The 21,290-nt window shown below is 37.7% G+C and overlaps 1 protein-coding gene across 3 annotated transcripts in view; it reads left to right on the top strand.

The window, feature by feature from the left end:
* The window catches only part of LOC104146479 (versican core protein), a 116,073-nt gene that overhangs the window by 77,288 nt on the left and 17,495 nt on the right, over window positions 1–21,290 (top strand). For all 3 annotated transcript variants that reach the window (XM_068924648.1, XM_068924647.1, XM_068924645.1), the window contains 5 exons: window positions 3,620–9,121; window positions 11,266–11,379; window positions 12,256–12,369; window positions 20,007–20,165; window positions 20,871–20,953. In XM_068924648.1, the coding sequence (XP_068780749.1) occupies window positions 3,620–9,121; window positions 11,266–11,379; window positions 12,256–12,369; window positions 20,007–20,165; window positions 20,871–20,953 (5,972 nt within the window). The remainder of the gene's footprint in view (window positions 1–3,619; window positions 9,122–11,265; window positions 11,380–12,255; window positions 12,370–20,006; window positions 20,166–20,870; window positions 20,954–21,290) is intronic.

The following is a 21,290-nucleotide window of genomic DNA, read 5'->3' as shown; positions in this document are numbered from 1 at the left end:
GATAATGTGTGAACTATTTATACAAATATTTAAAAGCCAAATTCCTTTCCCTTAAAATCTGCACATTGTCTGCTATGAAAAAGTTCATATCTGCATGGCTTTCCCTGCACAGGGCATTTCAGTTGAAGGGGGCATGAACATAAAAAATGACAACAGATGTCAGCTCTGTCCAGCCATTTTAAAAGTACTACAGATGTTTGTGTGTCTGCCCTGAGGGTCTAACAAACCAGTTGAATAGATAAGACTTTTCCCTCCTAAATTTGTGTTTTATGATAGAATTCAGGCTTTCATCCCCATGTCTTGCTTATTCTTAGAGAACAAGCAATAGGTTATGTGAGCTGTATTATTAGATAGATTATTGGTCATCTCTAGGTTTTAGAGAATTTACCACAGTTAATAATGCTGAACACTGGCAATTTGGCTTGCTAACACTGAATAACTGAAGCTCTAGAAATTTTTATTAGAAAGAATTGAGCGACAGTGTTTTCTAAAAAACTGGTTATTTTGCTCTTGAAACAGACAAAGCGGAAATGCTTAATATTTAATGAAAGAGACTCCTGAAAGTTTATTCTTGGAATATCATACCTTTAGTTAAGGTTCTTTTATGTGGATCTGTGTGGCATGTGAGATCTTGAAAAAGCTCACAAAGTAAAAGCAAGGTCTGATAGAGATCTTTGCATACATAAGAATTTATCTGTCTTCTGGGTGAATTTGTAACAGATGTTGTTCATTAAATTTATTACCTACCATAAATGATTTAGCGTGAGCTAGTAATTTGAGGGACTCCCAGGTGTGCACTGCTACAAAAATAATACACTGGTCAGAACTTGTTAGTCGTGGTAGCCTCCTACAAATTACAGCCTATCCAGTTCCACCCAGGTTTTCAAAAAGTTTTATGTATAGCTGTGTGCAAAAGGGTGCTATATACTTTGTGCAGACTATCACAAAAATCATAATTAATGCTTATTCCATTTAGTCAATACACCAGGTTATTTCTACATATTCCTTCTTCAGCTGTAGGCCCAATAAAAGCCATCATTCATGTCCATGCCCATTTGAATGTGTAATTCTCCGGCACTGTATGTTTGATGAAGTTACTTTTTAGTAAATTTATTGAGAGTCAGAAAGTCTTAAAGCTCCCTACCAGGTCGAATTTGCCGTTTGCTTATTCATGTATCTAATTCCGTTGTATTTTTTGCATTCACAGTTTTAAAAAGATACAAACCTGTGTTGGTTAGAGCTTTCATTTTTGTGAAAATATGACCCCTAAATATATAGACCAGAACTGCTGTTTGCTAAAATTTGTGAATTTTGAAAGTGACTTTATTGCTCAGTTGTAGACTTGTGTCTCCTTGCCAGATGGCAAATCGTGGACAAATGGCTAAATTCTTGCTTTTCTGCTGAGCAAAATTTGAAAGGTAAAGTGAATCTGGGAAAACTCAAATGAATGACTGCAGAAGCTGTATTTTTCCTGTGGCAGCGTGCAGCCTCTGTAAATATTTCAGAGCTACTGAAGGAAGGAGCAGGGCAAAATTCTCTCTCCACAAGCACTGAATAAAACAACTCTAAACAAGTCCATGTCAGGGAGAGAGGAGGAGTTTCAGTTCTGTAGTCATCTGACAGAGCTGTCATAATTCTGGATGAGGTAAACACCTGACTTCATTGAGGCAGTACAGAACAGCTGAGGCAGAAATGAGGTATAAAGAAACCTTTTTTTCCTTGCTCTGGGAACGCTGAGCTTAGTTCTGTACCTCTGACTTGTACAAAGAATCAAAACTACTATGTCTGATTATTTTAGTGGAAATACACAGCACTGAAGATGATTAATTCTCTAAAGAGCTGGTATGGATTTTAATTTTTCCCAAGTTGTTTGATAATTAAATCAAAGCCTCAAATTCAAGGCATCCTTATTGCATGTTCTTTGTAAAACAGACCTTAAGCTGCCATTTACCCTTCAGTGGGAAGTTTGTCAAAATGAACACTCAGTAAATACTTCATAAGTTTAACTGTAAACACAAGGTGAGATATTAAAACATTAATTCTTAATAGAGTTGTAATGACCTTTCCAGACCCAAGTTGCAGTCCATTGCATGCGCAAAAGACCCCAGAAGAATCACAGGCCTCTCACAAAGTTATGAGTTGGTTTAATATGATTTAATACATTCTTTTCCAGAATGATCACCTGATTACTGTATCTTTGAGGGCTCAGTAGTCCTACAGGTAAAATGATGCTCATACTTAGGAGAATTACTTCAAGCTAATGAAATATTTTACCTATCTTTTGTTCATTTTTTTACATCTTATTTTAAAGAGGAAGATGTATTTATACATTGCACTCCATCATCTAGTGTGTGTGACAGAATACGTGAAAGTATTTTGTGGGGAGCAACTGTTGCTGACAATGCTGTAAGAGAGAGGTCGTCTGTGTTGGTTCAGATCCTCTACCGGTAGATGTAGACAGAGCTCCATTAGCTACATCAGTTTATACCAGCTGAGAATAAATTTGCTTTGGACAAAAAGGTTATAAACATATACTCACAAGCAAGATACATTTATGGAATAAAGTTTCAGGAAAAAGTTTCCAGCTTCAAGTCAGTAGGGTGAGCCTTGTATCAATGAAAGCCTGAAATTTGGGTTTTCTCCTGAGTCAGTTAAATTTTTTTCTTTTTCAGGAGGGTAGCATAAATTATATAGAACAGAGGGCTTGGGGTAATCTTTATGCTGAGAAGGAGCGTTTAAAAAGTGTCTGTAGAATTTGGGATCAAAAATGTTACAGGAAGGAATTCATGAGGTCTTTGCAACTAACTTGTCTACTTAACACTTTCTCCCTCCTTTTTTTCTGTTTGGCTACCTAGAAAAAAAATTTAGAGGTTTACACTACATGGCTGTGTGTGAATAATTCAGAGTGAATGATAAATAGAAAAAAGTAACTGTGCTTTGTTCCTGTTACTGTCTGGACAACGGTTGATTTTTGTATCCAGAATATTTTTCTTATTTGCTTCGTCATTTAGAATGCCAAATTGCGACAGCTCTGGAAGTTTGTCTTTATTTACTGACCGAGGGTCCAAGAATAAAGAACTGAGCGGTTGATGGAGTTTTAATGGTGTTACTGGTTATTTGAACTAGACCATATTGAGGATAAATGGAGCTGCAGAGGCATGTTCTTCTGTACATCCTATTTTGTTTTAAACTCTTTTGTCTAAGCTCAATTTTTAATAAAGGTTAGCTAGTGCCACAGATCTATAGAGGCAGTTGCTGCAGGTTAGGATCACAGTGTTTGGTCTAAGAATGGTTTTCATCTTGCACATTTCTTATCTCTGCTGAATAGTGTAGGATAAGTTAGCTCAGGCCTGGTTTTGGGACTAAACACACATATGGCAATTGACAGATTACATAATCAATATTTTTAATGTATACAAATGCTTCAGCTGGAAAGTCAAGTACTGTGGCAGCCTTTAACATAGTGTCAATAGAAAAACATTGTTTCTTTTGATATATTTCATTTTGAATTTTTTGGGTTTCTTTTGTTCCAGTAGGTGGTTTGTACTACATATGTCTACTATAATGCACGACCATCTCTGTCACTTAGGGATTATGAAAAGCTTTTTTTTTTTTGCAGATCATCCAGTGAACGAATTTTTGGATCTGTTCAGTCGCCACATGCTTCCTCATGCAATAGATGAACCCCACATTGATGCAGAATCACCTCAGACTGAACCCTGTACTTCAGACCCTGTGCAGGATTCGTCTGAATATATTGGATCCTATATAGTGGATCCTTTCTTTCCAAACTTTTTAGAATTTGAAGAGGAGGAAGACTGTGAAAATACTACTGATGTTACAACTCCTCCAGCTTTGCAGTTCATCAATGGAAAACAACAAGTGACAAGTGCACCTAAAAGCACAAAAGCTGAGGAAGCCAGAAGTGACCAAATTGAAAGTGTTGCACATTCCAAAAACGTAACCTTTTCACAAATCAATGAAACAAACACATTCATAATATCTGAAACTGAAGCTTCCAGTACAAGGCAACCAAGCAAAGCTGGAGAAATAATAGGGGCGTTTGAAGTTACACAACCGACAGCAGATGTTGCAATGTTAGAACCTGTATATAGCGGTGAGTCAGAAGTTGCCACAACGGATAGGTCAATAAAGATTACTTCTTCATATGAGCAGTCTCCACAAAATAAAGTGACTGTAATATGGCACAGAACGGAGGAGAACTCTACTAAAGGCACAAAGAACTTTTTGGTTACTAGTGAATCTTCTGGGGACGGCTCCACTGAATCTGATTTGTCTAGTTCTGTATTCTCAGAAATTGTGACAATACCCAGAAAGGAAGATGACGAAAAGAATTCAGGTGTAACTTCTACTCCTAATGCTTTCACATTGGAAAGTTCTGCTGTAACTGTGCCTCTGGATGCAGTTTTTGATGCTGCTACTGTAGGCATAGGTGTGAAAGACCTTATTCCAGAAGAGAGTACTTCTGCTCCAGGAGATCATTATAAATCAACTGTTAAACTTGATATACAGTCCCCAGTTGAAGGTCTTCTGGAAACAAGAAGTCATACAGAAAGGCCCGAGATGAGTGCTTCTTCATTTATAGTTACTGAAGGCTCGGGAGATGTAGAAGAAGATTTCACTATAACTTCAGCAAAGACAATGGAAAAAGCAGTAACAGAAAAACTTTCTGTGCAAGGTATTTCTTTAGGCTCTGGCACACGACTGCCAACAGAAAATTTGGTAACGGTTTTGGGAATCACCTCTTCTTTGGCTAGAGGAACAAGCAGTCTTTACTCTGCTGTTGATCAAAGTTCTGGAGTAACCGTTCCCACCAAATCTATGCCTGAGTTTATTATGGAAAAAGTAGTTGCGAGCTCTATAGTAACTGAAAATAAAACTGAAGATGAAAAAGAAATGCAGACCACTGTTTATTCAACTAAGGAAAATCCAGCTTCTACTGCAGAGGGAAAATTAGAGTTGAATGAACTTGAAAGCACTACTAATGGAGTCAGAACTGTAAGTCAGGAACCCACCACTTTCAGAGAAACAGTACCAATAACAGATACTGTACATTCTGAAATTAAAAAGGTTACCATCATTCCTCTCTTGAAAGAGAAGAGGCTTTTCATAAATGAAGGATCAGCAGAAGAACCAGCAGACATATTTTCAGGGGGTCCCACAAGAAAAGTGGTAAGTACTGACTCCCCATTTATTGATCCAGGTTCTGGAGACATAGATGTTATCGTTGAGTCTGCTACTTTGACTTCAGTTCCGTCAAGGCCTGTGACTGAAACACAAACAAAAAAGCAGGAAGGAAAAGTTTACAGCACAGATGCTTCGTTGAAGAATACAACTGTAGAATCTGAAGAACATACAAGAACTGATAAATTAGCAGTATCAGTTTTAAGTACTGGGTCAAATGGCTTGATCAAGGAAGCTGGAGTAGTAAGTCAGATGTCCCAGAATATTTTTAGTACAGGAAATCCAGGAGAACAAAAACAGGAAACAGAAGCAACTTATACAGTTCCTTCTCAAGTAAAATCTAGTCCTAGTTCTAGAAAAGATGTGACATCTCATGTTACTCCAGGAGTTAAAACTAAATATTTACAAACAGGTGAGGTCACATCAGCTCCAGAATCTGTGGTTAAAAACACCCCTCCTGACATCATGGTGACACATGGTATTGGCAGTAAAAAAGCAGTGACTGAATCTACAGAAAGCAAAACTGAGAAAGATAGTTCTTCAATTGTTTCTGTAGGCAAAATTCTCCAAACTGAGCTTGGCTCTGGAGAAGAATTAGAAGGTGAAAGTAGCACCACAAAAGTAATATCTAATGGACCTACTGAAAAAGTCCTTGGAACTCATTTCTCATTTAGTGATCAGGGGTCTGGAGAAGCAGAGACTGTCACTGAATCATTTACAAAAACAACAGTTGCACTGGCTAGGAGACCAGAAATACAAGAGAAGTACGACAAAGAAGTTGTTAGCACGCCATCTGTAGATTATATCTTCACTGCTGAACCTGATGAGCTAGTCACAACTACCGAACATGAAGTAACCATAATGGTCACTGACATAAAAATGGAAGAGAAAACTGTTGATGAAGTGACAACAAGAGCTTTTACTACAAAACTCCCTTTAGAAGAAGACACACATTCTGGGGAGGATAGGCCAAGGGAAATCTCAACAAAAGCTACAGAATCTTCTGAAGAAACAACAAAAGACCCATTCTTTAAAAGTACACAATCTAAACTTGAACAGCTAGAATTTTTAAATGTTCCCACAGTAAGGCCATATTCAGGAGAAAAGAATTTAGAAACTGAATCTTTGCAATTTAATGATGATAGAGTAACTGAGTCTGTAAAGTTTGAAAACAAATACATAAGCTCTTCAGTTACAGATACAGAAGGAGAAAACGAGTTGGGACAAAAAGTTTTCCCTACCGAAGATATTCCCAGATCACTCTTGACACCTAAAGAAGACAAGCCAACAAATAATGAGATCATCGGTGATCTATTATTTTCAGGACAAGGATCAGGAGATGACCTTACTGTTATTCCTTCTATAGTGCCATTGGCTGTCAAAGAAGTTACAAGTACTTTAAGTCCCCAAACTTTTCATCCTGCAAATGTGGGATCCAAATTTTCAACTGACAAGACACAAGACTTTGAAAGAGGAAGCACTGAATCAAATGTTGAAGTTAATGAAGAAGTTACAAGTGCTGTAAGAGAGCTGATTTCAGAAACAACAAACTCAGTGGTCACCAGTTCCCCAGCTTTTACAGAAGAGAATTCCAAGAGCTCTGAAGAGGTAAAAGAAGTCACACAATATTTCGTTGTGACTGAAGAACCTCACAGTACAGAAACTAGCTATAGGAGAGGAGAAAATGAAACATACAGGACAACAACTACTTCCAGAGATGTTTCTCAAGAGGAAACTTCACATTTGCTGATTAGAGATGGTTTAACTCCTGCTTCTGTATTAATCAGTGGAGCTCCTAGTCTTGAAACTGAAGAATCACTCATAACATCAACACCAAAAATGCCAAGCAGAGTATTACCTGAAAGCTCTGGAGAAGGATCTGGCTGGGTTGATGTTTCAGATTCATTTTCCCCTGATACATTTACCCATTTGTCAACTCCCCTTATGGCAAAAGTAGATCTGAATGCTCCATCTAGTGTTCCTGAGGAAGTTTATTCTGAAGTTATGGCAACAGAGGCATCAATAGATGGATCACAAACTGTGATCACAGGATTATCGCCCCTCATTACAGAAGAAGAAGAGATCATGACAAGTCCGACTGCTGCTGAATTAAGGACAACTACATCAGAAGAACTAACAAGTGATAATGGGATATATGAGAAGAATATTCCAGTGTTTGATGATAACAGAAATGTTGTACTGAATGTTTCTGTTTATGGTGATATTACACTAATTGAAGAACGACTTGAAATCACATCAGAAGAAACAACAATTATCGACATGGATCACTCCAAATCAATGCCTGAAGATATAATAAGCGTGCAGACCGTGGCAAATCCTGCCATACAATCAACATATAGCAGTCATGATAGCATGAAAGTTGAAATGGAGAAATATGATTCAACACCTATTTTTTCCTTAAACAAAGAGAATTCAGTGGGATCTGATGATGGTCTTTCCTTGACTACTTCTGGTCAGCCAATAAATAGTGGGTTAGTAACAGCTGAGCACAAATTGAAATTAAATGACAAGGATTTGGGTTCAGGGGATGCCATGGAGTTTACAACAGAAACTTTCCTCACTACTGAACTCTCTGAACTGGGCATTGTCCTTCCAACAGTACCATCACTGGCAAGCCCTCATGTGCCTTATGAATCTAAAGATTCTGAATTTGTGACTGAGCATGTTAATCTGGCAAGCACAACGGACGACACCTATGAGCTAAATACTTCAGCAAACAACCAAGTAATAGCAGATCAAAGTGAAGCCATCTCTAGCTCTGGTATTTCTGGAATGACCCAAGAAGAACTGGATGATAAGAAGGTTATAATTCCTTCCCTTAGACCGTATTTAACCACTGAGATGGAACAGGCTTTTACGGACAACGTGCTTGATGTAAGTACTGTCACCACACAGCATACATCGCAACATATAACTGTGTCATCTAGCAAGAATGAAGAAAATCATCCTACAGTTTATATAGGCACAAAAGAGACATCAACGAAATCTGAGGAAACAGGTTCAGTGAGATTTTATTCTGTACCTCAAACTCCTAAATCCTCAGTAACTGTTCAGTTAGTTAATGGAGTGTCTGAATATCCTGAAGTTGTCATTGCAAGTACTTTGTCATCAAAGGATTCAGATCAGTCCAATCGTTCATCAGAACAAACCTTCAGAGAGCTTAGTTCTGATATTGCAGCAACGTTTAAACCACCCACTACAGAATTTCTCGATAAAACGGAATCTCTACTAGAATTTTCTCCTGAGGCTGAATCAGAAAGCACAACTACTGAAAGTACTCATTTTAATAGACTTGTAACAGAGAGGACAGAGGAGACAGAGACTTCTGTAACTGATTTGGTTGTTGATGAAGAAGCTACTGTTTCTGGAGATTCTCCATCAATACATGTCTTCCCTACTGCTTTTTTGAATTTTGGAGAAACAGTGAGCACAGATATTCCGAGAGTTAGCACAATAGAAGTTGAAACTTCTTCAGAGAGAGTGAAAGAGCCCAGTCAAGAAGATGACAGCAGTACTGAGAGAGAAGTTCCGTGGCTTTTTTCCACACCTGTTTTGGGTTCACCTGATAGTGTAGGAGGTAGAGGATTTAAAGCTGAACAGGAAGCAGTAACAATGCTAACTTCATCTTCACAACCTGTACATAGGAGCATGGAAACACAATCAGCTTTCTCTGTGCAAGAGGAGACCACAACAGTTTATTCTAACATTGCAACAAGTAGCACAGCCCCTGGAAACGATCCTTATCAGAATAAACAGACGACCATAAGCTCTGAGGAGCTAAACACTATTGAACTTGTAACTTCATCGTTTTCCCTTCTTGAAGTTACTAATGGATCAGATTTCCAGATTGGCACCAGTGTGGGTTCAGTTGAAGGCACAGCAGTGCAAATACCAGGTAACTTCCAAATTTGATCAGTCATGTACGTTTTGATACTTGTATATGTTTTCTTAACTGTGATAAGAGGTATGACAATTGAAACACTGTTGAAGTACATCAAAACTTACGGGCCTCAAGCTTTGAGAACAGCATGACTGTGTACAAAATTAAGGAGAATGGGGAAACTAGAACCCAAGCTCAGTGGCTCCTTGGATATTTGCAAGATGGAGCTCTGGATCAGACTTAAGGTGACTAGCCAGTTCTAAAAGGCAGGAAGGTAACATTGACTGTGGTAGAGAATTCAGCTGTCATTACTTAATTTTCAAATTTATGATGGAGATAGATATAATTATTTTATCTGATAGGTTTTATGTGTTAGCATGATGATAGCATGCACATACACAGTTGATTTATAGGTAAGCTTTTTATAACATATTGCAGTTGACTTGGAGAATAGATCTAGTGTGCATTTTAGATAGCATCAGAATTTTCTATAAAAATGAACTACTTTTAATCTACCAGATTATTTTCCAGACAAAGAGAAAACTGAGGCTCTGCAAATTCAGCTGTCCGCAGTTTTAACTGGTTGATGCAGTATCTGACTCACATAAATTAAAGATCTTTTGGTTAGACATCATTTGCCACAATATTTTGGTTTATATAACAGTTATTAGGCATCATTTCACAAAATGCACAGATGATGCAAGTAAGATCAGTTTGAGTAGCGCGGCTTCGATTCATAATTTATCTGAACTAGCTTAATATTGTGGGTTTTTTTTATTATTCATCCTCCAATTATCCAGGTAGCTGTCATTCAGAAAATGTTTACTGGGGAAATATCCAGTCCTTAGGAGGACCACCAGACAATAAACCCACAATAAACATACTTAAGTCCTTAACTTATCCCTGCGTTTTGGACATTCAGTGAAGCAGTCTTAAAACAAATACCCTATTTTATGGAGATGATCGGGTTCTTTTGAAGCCCTGCAAAGCAAGGTTCTACCCATTTAATTACATGTGCAAATTTATGCAAACAGGATTTTCTGAACCTTCTTCTTTCTAGTGGCTGGATAGGGAACTTGAGTACTTTAAGAAGACTGCTCTGTTAAATGTTTGACTTGCAACAATAAAGTAGATGTTACTTATTTGTTATTTCTTAAAGCATCTTGCAAAAACATAGCCACTAGTGTGACCTTTTCTCATGTCTCTGAATAAAATTAGGTTAATAGAGAACTTTCTTAACCACTTTGTAAGTTTTCAAAGAAAGCCAGGACTTATATCGCAGAAGGAATGACTTCCTGGTTTTATTCTAACTCTGAAAAGCTGATACTTGCAATGGCTATGTATTACGTTTCTGTTTGTATGAGTGGTTACTCTTATTTGTTAAATCAAATGCAATTACCTAAGTGTCTAAACTCAGTTGAAATAAACATCACTAGAAGGCGTCAAAGCTCTGCAAGGAAAAGCTATTTAAATGATAACTCCCCTAACAACTGAGGATTCCACAGCAGGTAAGCTTTTATTCTAATGTTTTAGTGCAGTTGTGAATGTATTTAGTACATTTATTTGTTTTCTTGAAGTGTACCTTAAAGATAGACAACTGGGAAATGTGTTTGTGTTAAAACGTCCTTTCAAAGAAATAAGACTTTGTGGACATTGATTGATTAAATACAATAAAATGAAATAAGAGATGCTAGCTAGTATTTTAAAGAGATATATGTTCTGTGTACCCAGTCATTCTACATAAACTAACCTTGTTCAAAAAAATGCATTCTCCATTCATTTTGCATATCTTTAACTATTTCCAGCTATAATTGTCATGTCATGCCAACTAAATCCTCAATAGAATAACATGACTGCCAAATATAGTACAAAGTACTATGAAAAAGATGCAACAATCCTGAAAATGATTTGTATGTGTTCATAGTAAATATCATGTTATTGTTAAAGGTGAAAATAGTGATGCCTGGAAATGATAAGCTTTACTGTTTTACAAAATTATTTTATTTGTAGTATTCTATGATGTTATTATAGTTTCTGTAACTACAGTAAAGCCTACATCAAAGCAGAAATGAGGAAATATGTTGTCTCTTCCAAAATCCAACAGCACATCAGTTCTTTAAGACTAGAGAGTAAATTTTCTTTTTCTACTTGTTTAACAGGCCAGGATCCATGCAAAAGCAATCCGTGCCTTAATGGTGGTACCTGCTATCCACGTGGTTCATTTTACATCTGTACATGTTTGCCGGGTTTCAATGGCGAGCAGTGTGAATTAGGTAAGGTGATGCCATCTACATCTGTTGTGTACAGATTAATTAGAATAAAAAGTTTTCATATGTGCAATTTGGAAAAGGAATGGTGTATTTTAAAGTTGATGAATACATAAGCATTCGAAAAAATCTACAGTCAGGCCTTAAGAAGAGAAGAGTAAAAGGAAGGAGGTTACACCCACAATTACACCCCTCCCCCCCCCAAACATGCATGCAAGGGAATTATTAACTAAACAGAATATCCTAGAATTCATAACATTATAAATACATTCATAAATACATCAAATAAAACCAAATAAACATTATTTGGAATAGTTCCTTAAAAGCTTTATGTAATGTTTTGACAGGATGGTAAAATAAACTAGTCCCAAACATAACTGGAAAGCTGAGCACTGAATACCAGCTGATAGTTTTTCAGGGAAACTGTAAATGTGATCCGAGTCAGATACAAAGATTTTTTTTTTTTGCGCCATAGTCACACACCGTGGAGTCAAATGCCAAGTCCAATTCCCCACAGGTGAGGGAAAATACTACATTCTGCACAGTATGCCTTCTTTCTCAGCTACATAATGAGATGAAGATCTAGATTTTAGAAATTAACTCGGGAGTCACAGTGCAAGATATAAGAGTGTGTGTGTATATATATATGTATATGTATATATATATATATATATAAAATTGTGGATCAGTAATATCACTTTTCTGAGGGAACTGCTGTTTGATTCGTGGGTAAGGAGAGTGGAAGGATGTGTAGAGTGAAATCAAAATCATGCACATAAAACCAGTCTGTTGGATCTTTTGCAACACTTCATTTTTTCAGACTGTATTTTGCCTAGTAGTAATCCTAACTAAAGGTGAAGAGCATTTCCCTTTATTTTGTAGATATTGATGAATGCCAGTCTAACCCATGTCGGAATGGAGCCACGTGTATAGATGGCCTCAATACATTTACTTGTGTCTGTCTGCCAAGCTATATAGGAGCTCTCTGTGAACAAGGTAAGGCATATTTTTTAATCTATGGTGATTCAGGTATGTTATTATCAAAGAGGCAAAACTCTATTAACTTTTCCAGGAGCTCTAATGTGAGTAAAAGCACTATAAGCCATGCTTATATATGTTTGTTTTTTTTCTCAAGTTTCTCAATCCTTTCTTCTTTTTCCCCTCTTGTTTTCTTTCATTGTTATTACTGAATAGAAAAGGTGATTTTTTTTAATCTGCCTCTGTGCTCTTCACAAATACTATTGCCAGATAACTGTCTCTTGAATCCAGATTTTGGTATCTGCTGGCATGGTATTAACAGTTCCAGAGGATATCAGGGGATATAGTCTATTGGTACCTTCCCATGAGGCCTCTTTTCTGCAGTATCTGAATTCTGCAGATTTGTAAAAAGTTAGACTGTACCATGATGGAAGATGCACAACTACTCTTCATAACGAAGAAGAGAATGTTTTGGGGTTTTTCCAGTCAGTGGAGGAACATGCAAAATTCTTTTTCGGAGGTAAAGCATACCAGCAGCTAGCCAAGAGTATTCCAGCTTTTTACACCTATCTGTTTCCATTTTGACACCTTTCTGGAAAAACTACACAAAGCCTTGTATAGAAGAGGGAGGATGGAAGAAACTGTCAAAATCTGTGGGAGCTCACCAGTGATGAAGAGAGATTATAATTTTTAGTGCTAATAAAACCTAAGTATGTCAGACTGCCATGATTTGTGGCTCAGGACTGTTTGTTTAAGTTTATACCTGTGCCATCTTTTGCAGATGTATAAGAGCAAATTCTATCCCCATGCTAAATTGAGTGGAAGCCACATTACTGCTGTACCAAATATGAACTAAATTTATTTTTCTCAGTGTGGCTTATTTGGGCAGGCTTGGTGTCAGCCTTACTACAGCCGTACAGTTTTCAGGTTGCTCCAAGGAAAGGACAACAAGCTCATATTTGCTCCCAAACTACTGGGAAGACACATAATCAAGCTCTGTCATTACTGTAGTAATGTTTATAATAAGAGGGAGCAGAGTTATTTTCTGACAGAGCTTCTGTCTCACGAAGTTGTAAACAGCGTGAAAGACCCTTGGCTTAGAACAGGCATCACTCGAAAGTAGGAACATTCTACTGAATATACCTAATCACATATCCACTCACCAGGGGCCATAACCTTGACATCTGCACCCTGGACTTCCAGAGTGACTCACTGTGTGATTATTTTAGGAAAAATAGATGCAGGAGCACAATTAGAAGGAAGCTGTAAGAAACTTGCTAAACTGGAAGATTAAGAATAGATTAAGCATCTGAGTCTCCACAATTGTTAGAACATTGGCTGCCTGAAATCCGCCTATATTTAGGAGAAATGTTTACAGTGCAAGATGCTTACTCACTGTGTGAGTGTCTGAGAGGAAAAAGAGTGGCAAAGTCTGGCCTGTCAGTAAAATTAATAAAGGTATTTCCATAAGAAAAATAAATGGTGTTTTAAAGTGTAGTTTCTAAAGCTTATAAAAATATCTTTCTCTTTTTCTTCAGCTGAATGTTTTTGTAGGTCAATGAACTAGAAATTCTGATATTGTTTCATTAACACTGACTATTTTAAGGCTTGTCTCTCATCTCCAACTGAATGAGTGAAAGGCAGTTTGCAGACTCTTCCAGGTCAACCTGTAGAGGTTTGTTTGTTAGAGCTGAAACCTCTGGAAGCTGACTAGCTCCAGCATTTGTCACTTGTCACTGTTTAACTCTTTTAGTTATATGGCTTACCTTACAATTTGAAAGGCCTTTCTGAATCTGTTCTCCAGAACTACAAGTTGACAGTGTTTTCACAACAGAAGGAAAAAGTGTTCTTGCTCCCTTCCTCCTCCTCTTCATTTCAACAAATCCATAGTAGCAAATGGCTCTGAGCACCGTGGTAGCTTTAAACTGCTTTTTATGACCAACCTGAGAGTGCATTTGAGGTGGTTAATGGGAACATTTCCTAGTTTGTCAATCAGAAACAGAGCCCTGCTCACTCAGCTTTGGAATTTAAATTTCCTCCACTTAAAGTCCTGCAGTGGTTTGGGACCTGAGAAAAGTGTTCAGTGCCAAATTTCCATTCCACCAGACAAAATAAAACTGTGTTGGCGATTCAGACACAGTTGTCTGGCAAGCAGGCTTTATTTCAAGGCATCAGTCCTGACCTCACTAGATTTAAAGACCAGCCAGAACGACAGAATGTGTACCTCAGTGCCACAGGAAAGGTGGAGTTGAGCACACTAAGATTATATTTCATTACTCGTTCTTTTTTTCTCCAATATATATTATTCATTTTAGAGATCTTAAAAAAAAAAAAAAAAGTAAAGCTGGAGGGCTTAGTAGACGTGGTACTGGATATTCAAAATGTCATGGAAGTGAATGGAAGCAGTGAGTACATGTTGCCTCTGAAAATGGAACTTAAAAAAAGAGACAACTCTGCTACATTCTGGTCGCAAGACACTGTTGTAGAAAAATATAGAGTTCAGAATTTAGCTAAAATGCCCCCTGCAAGACTTTTGCAGAGTAAAGGCTCTCTCAGGTGACATTTGAGCTAGGATACCTGCACAGTATCAAGTGTTAGGAGAGGATATGACTAGGGGAATGTGGCTGCACTTGGGTGATTTAAAGCCCTTCAAGGAGCATTGGCAAGTGGTAGAAGTCAATGCAGCCTTCAGGATGATGATCAGCCTAGCATAAAAGAGATCAGTTCTGCGAATCAGTGACCTGTGGTTGGCTCCTTGACAGCCATTTTTCTTGCAAGGTGGAAACAATTCAGCAGAAAATCTGAGCCCAGGAACTTCTCCCTGAAGAAAGCCAAGGTTATCTGATATTAAAATTAGAGAAATCAAAGATTTTCCTTTTCAAACCCAATTGGTAGCTCAGCAAACCAGCTTCATTTCTAACTCAGGCTGCCTTAAAGGTAAGTGGAGTACGTCTGTTAGAAAATGCCTCCTTTTGCCCATTGTGTGTGTCCTTTAGAAATACAGCTGCATAGTCTACGTGCCATTTGGTGACACTTGCATGTCACTTTTTAAATGCAGAAATATCCAGGAAAGATTTTCACAGAGTGACTGCAGGCTGAAGAATTACATGATTTTAGTCTTCTCCTGGGGTACTCATCAGTCATTCCATTGGCATCACCCTGTGAAAAGCTGCTCTGAGACCTTTCAGATGGTCCAAATAAAGGAAATCAGAGCTCAGAGCCTTCCAATTTCAATGCCTAAAGTGGTGCTTTGCAGGCTCCATGTTTGAGGAAAGAGGGGAGGAAGCTCGTTTGATATCCTGTCTTACACTGAGGACCAACTGCTTCTCTGCAAGTCAGTGGGACTAATCATAGAGACTAGTCCCTAAGGACCATATGAGAGCCTGTGACTATTGTTCCAGTATTTGGCTCTCTATATTTGTGATGAGGAGTACCTTACTTCATGAATATTTACATAGGTAACAACAAAACTGTAAAGAAAACTGCAAGTTGGACTACAGTTTCAAGAATAAGCTAGCAAAGCGCTTGTTATGAGAACTGGGTGGATGAGCACCTGTTTATATCTTCCTTTTCCTCCCTTGGTTGGCTAGAGTTTCCTTTTGTTTTTCTTTCTCTCCCCTTGCTGTTCTAGCTGGTGTCTGCCTGCTTTCAAGGAATGGAAGTTTGTGTTTTAAGCTTAAGGTTTGTCTTTCTGTGCTGCAGGATTTCTGCAGACACTCCTTGCCTAGCCTGTTTACCAAATGCAGCTGCATGCATGGAACTATGTGCCAAAATGGCGCATATGTGTTTGTTAGTGGACATGCCTCTTTGGGATAATACAACTAGCCGTTTTGTCTTTCAGATTCCTGAAGCAAAACATTTTTTTTTAATTATCATCAGGAACAATGTTTTTTATAACTGACTTCCTTTGTTCAAATGTTTATAATTACTCCTGTCTCGTCGGATTCACTTTGTTCTCAGAGCTTGGTAGCTTGGGATGGAAGCATATGAGAAGGGCTCAGTGCAAAGATACCTTCTGAAAACAGATGGTCTCAAACTGATGTCTTTCAGCTGAGAAGGGATTTTTTGGAATATTTATCAGAAAAATGTTTTCTCCTCAAGATGTGTGGGCTAATGCGTCTCTGACATTTGTTCATTACCTGAAGCCAGACAGTCACAGATAAAACTTATGGCTGAGTAAGACTCCCATTATGTTCTAGTATCTGTGTTTCACTCTTTATTTTCTTTAAACCTCTTACAGCGTTTGTTTAAGGATAAGGGACCTATCGTCAATAGCTTATTGCAGCTGTTGAAAAAGCAGAACCTACCTCTGCATTATACTTACAGGGTACTTTTTTTTTTTTATATAGTGTTTAGAGATGTTATTATACATCTACAACTGCACTTTTAGAGAACAGAAGCTATATGCGTAACTCTTTGCACACATCACTGAAAATTAGCCTGTAAATTGTAAAAAATCTTAAGGTTAGTGAGACAATTTTTAAAACGTCATAAACATGACAAGCAGAGTTTCAGTCTTTCCATCATGTTCTGGAGTAAGTTTACATGAAGCTATGATTACCTCCCACGATAAGTATACAATGAACATGGAATATTGTGTTCAGTAAGTACTCACACCTGCTCTGCTCACAGAAAATTTACACCCACCTGCAATTAGACTTTACTTCTTCAATAAAGGCTGTACTCATATATAGCCCTTACTCATATACTCATATAGAGCCCTTACCTTTGTGTTACTCTCAGCTTTGTTAATGCAGTAGGATGTGTAAATGCTCAGGGCGAATCAAGGCTTGTTCCTGTTCTGTGTAACATACAGATGAATCAGTCGATACGCTTTTATTTGCCTAGCTTGTATTTTTCATCTTCTGGCCTCCTGATTCTCCCTGGCAGTGATCCAGGACTCTCCCTTTCACCATTCCTTTTGCTCTTTTCTCTTCAACCCCCACCACCAAATCCTCTCTTCGCTTTCCAAAAGTCCTATGTCTTTTATAGCCTTCAGCCCTGTCTTTTCCTCCTCTTGTAGTTTTGGGCTATAAACAGGTGCAGAAGAAGGTATTCAACTATTCCTCTTTTTTTCTCATGCCTTTTTGGGTTGGGAGGGGTTTTGCATGCACCGCAGGTGTATGTATATCAACTATAAGTACGTATGCCAGTTTGGTATCTTCTGTCTTGAGCTGAGAACAGAAACTGATATTCATGTTTCAAGGTTAGGCCATTATATCTCATTTTTTGAACTCAGTCTTTTAGCTCTTGTGTTTTCACACACACTGCCTCCCTCATATACCACTCCGCAGATCTTCCCTCAAATCTTGCACTTCTTCCCCAGTGGCAGAGGCTTAATCAGAGTAGCCCGAAACTGCTTTCTGGCCATGACTTTTCTCGGCATGGAGCTCTGCTTGTTATCTGACTTGTTTCCTGTGGGATGAGGTGGTCCCTAAACAAGATGAATAATAAAATCTTAAGTGCCTGCACAAAGGACACAGCACTGTTAGTCAGCATTGTGTGGTTAAATAAATGTTCTTGAAAGCCAAAGGCAGACTAAACTTTAAAATAGCCTAGATCCCAGAGATTAAAGCTGTATCTGCAGCACGCACCTAATGCAGGATACAATGAGGAAAAAACATCAAAAACTGACAACTTGGTAGTGTAGATTACATTCCTTTTTCATATTTGGGATTACTGGAAGCACAAGCAGTTTTCTACAGCTTAACTTGTGGAAAATAGAAGAGGGAGTGTTTGCCTCTATATTTGCTACATTTATGTCTATATTGATGCCTTTTTCAAAAAGATTTTGATACCAGACTCTTAGGACAATAGCTACTGTATTATTAATGTTGCCAGGAATTGTCAGAGAAATGATATTGGGGTGATATATTTAAATGGATTTAAAAGTGCAAACGTTATCTAAAGCCTAGTTTTTTATTAAGAGATTTAAAATGGGCAACAAAACTTCCAGAAAATAGAAGCTTTCATGCTTCAGGACGTGAATGATATCTTCCTGCTATGAATTAAGAATCAGTCTTGCCTTATGGATGAATTATTCCCTAATTGTCTCCTTGTGATAGAGCAGTAACTGGCCACCACTGAATATACATTAGCAGCTTAATTGTACCAATGGTCTGAGCCATTATGGCAGTTTGTATAACACATTGCCTCTAGCTAAAGCCTGAGAAATATCATAGTTAAAGAATGTGCAGTCATATGTAGTTGGCACATTCTATAATGTTTGGCTTTTTCTGCCCTGTTTTCTGCCCTGTTGCAAAAACAGCCTCTTTGGCCAAAGCACGTTATTGACTTTAAAAAGTCCCATTTCATACCCAGAATGTATAAACACGTCTTCAAAGGCGAGATGGTTGCTTTCGGACAGTTTTGCTTTGGGATTGGTATAGAACTTGGTGGAGAGCAGCAGGCTGTTGCCTGGTGAAAAGAAAAGTGCAGTTTTGTGTTTCTGTTCTTTAGCATCCCGTGACGGAGGCCCTTCTGGGTGAGCCAGCAGCATGTTGAGATAGCTGGAACAGGATGTAGTCAGAACATGCTGTAATCTTGAGCTGAAGTGTCCTTTATGGTGCCATTTCAACTGTCATAACTCGAAACAGTCTGAGTTTTCTCTATCATTTCTGCTATTCCTCCCTAAAACTGTCTCTTCTTGGTGGCAAGCTCTTCTCATCATGAAGCACAGCTTCAAATACAGTCAGGCATCACATTTGTTATGCACATCTCATTACATTACTGATTTTGCCTGTGATTCACTCCTGCAGTGTTGGTGTAGAATCAAACTTGGGGTGGGAACTATGTTGTTTCTTGCCTTCTATTTTGTTTGTAGTTGCCTAATGTTGACAAAATAATTAACGTCAAATCCACAGATTGTTACAGCTCCAAGGCTCATGTTTATTTCCCTTGAGATGAAAGGAAATGCTAGCTGATGTGAACGTGAAATGCTGTCTATTACATATTCTTATCGGTACCATTCCTCAACAAAATACAAACAATGCACATTTCATTTCTTTATAGTTCAGTTTTACAGTCTTCTTTAGAAACTGATACCTAAAATTTTATACTTTATTGAGGAAGGGGGGTTTTGGAGGATGACTTGAAGGGGTAAATTTATTCTTCAGAAGGATAATACCCCAGCTTCGCGTCTGTGGATCGAACAACGACAAGCATTTTCCTTCATGATTATTTTCAATTATTGATTACTTTCAAACCAAAGTAATTCATTACAGTGATTCAAAGAACTATTTATTGTACAGATAATAACTCTTATCCCCATATAAAAACTCAAAAAACTCAGATGAAACACAGACTAAATGCAATCTATCATCAAAGCTATTTATCCAGAGTTACGGACTAAAAATGTCCTCCTGGGATTGTCCAAGTGCAGCACAATCTGATCAGTAGAAGCTCACAAAGTTGCCAATGAAAATTGTACTCCTTATGTGAGTAATATTCATATAGCTAATACTGAAACCTGGTAAACAGGGCTACCTGAAATTTTATTAAGTCCTCATGGATGAGCGATTATTGTTTGCATTTGTGCTGCTTAATGGGTGGATACTTTCTTGAACCTTTGCATTGCAGAAAATCTATCCGTTTCTGTGAAACGCGTCTGTGTTTCATGCCCATTGTCAGAAATGTGATTTGTTTATTTTTCACAGACACGGAGACCTGTGATTATGGCTGGCACAAATTCCAGGGACAGTGCTATAAATACTTTGCCCATCGTCGTACATGGGATACAGCTGAACGAGAATGCCGTCTCCAGGGAGCACACCTGACAAGCATCTTGTCCCATGAAGAGCAGATCTTTGTGAACCGTATGTATTCTTAGAATTCCTCTAAACAAGAAAGGGCATTGAGAATTCAGAACTAGTGAAATATCCTCTTTATCACTCAGCTTTTACAAGTTCTTTTTAAAATACATTTATAAAACCTTTTAAAAATACACATTGTGTTCTTGATGTTTACTTCTGCTGTTTGCTGTTTTGCTAGTTCCTTATCAAGGCTAAGTGATAAGAGTTATGTAGAAAATATTTGAAAATGAGGTACTTTTTTAGCATTGAAAAGAAATGAAACATTTTTCTGGAAACCTTAGGGGGTTTTTTTCAGCAGATTTCATTGTCCCAGCCACCATATATTATGTTAGGTAGGCATAAAAGAACAGTTTCTTTGTATTATGTTGCAAAACAGGTATCAGTTACAGCCTGGACAAAATCTGAAAAATGTTATTGATTAAATATATGTATCTTCTTTTTTCCTGATATGTACTCGAGTAAAAAGCTGACCTGTTTCTTCTGGCAGGATTGCTTAAAACTTTTAGATCAGAATCTGCATTTTTGTAGACTTCCTGAATTAAAATAAAAAAGCTGAAAGCAGCCTCTAAATAGTTGTTTGCATAGTGAGTAAGAGAATCTTAAGAACAGGATGTCTGAATCATTCTGTGCAAATTATTTCATTTGATGAAAATTCTCCCATTTATGGAAAAGTTAATAAAAATATTCTTCTGGTTCCTTTCGCTTTAGGTATTGGGCATGACTACCAGTGGATTGGCCTCAATGACAAGATGTTTGAGCGTGACTTCCGCTGGACTGATGGTAGCCCACTGGTAGGATGCCTTTAGAATGAAATCATTCATTAATTTATTTTTGTGTTGGCTTATCAAATTCTCACGAGAAATGAGGGAAGCTCCACCAAAAAAATGCAGTTACTAAATATGCCTCCCAGCAAATAGCAAGAAAGTTATTTTTGTTTGGGATAGCTACTTTTCAGTGGTATATTTCTAAAATCTTGTTCTTGGTTCTTATTATTATATATGTGAGAGCTCCCAAAGTTTCCCAACAGAAACCAATTCAAAAAGTTTAGTCTGAGAACGTAATGTAAGGGTCTTTGCAGGAGTTGCTTTGTGCTTATCTGCTCTTATACAATAGGAGAATTCTTTCATT

This window comes from Struthio camelus, chromosome W (genome assembly GCF_040807025.1).
Source record: "Struthio camelus isolate bStrCam1 chromosome W, bStrCam1.hap1, whole genome shotgun sequence".
Taxonomy (NCBI): Eukaryota; Metazoa; Chordata; class Aves; order Struthioniformes; family Struthionidae; genus Struthio; species Struthio camelus.
Note: the sequence above shows the minus strand (reverse complement) of the source record. Positions and strands in the feature narration are given on the sequence as shown.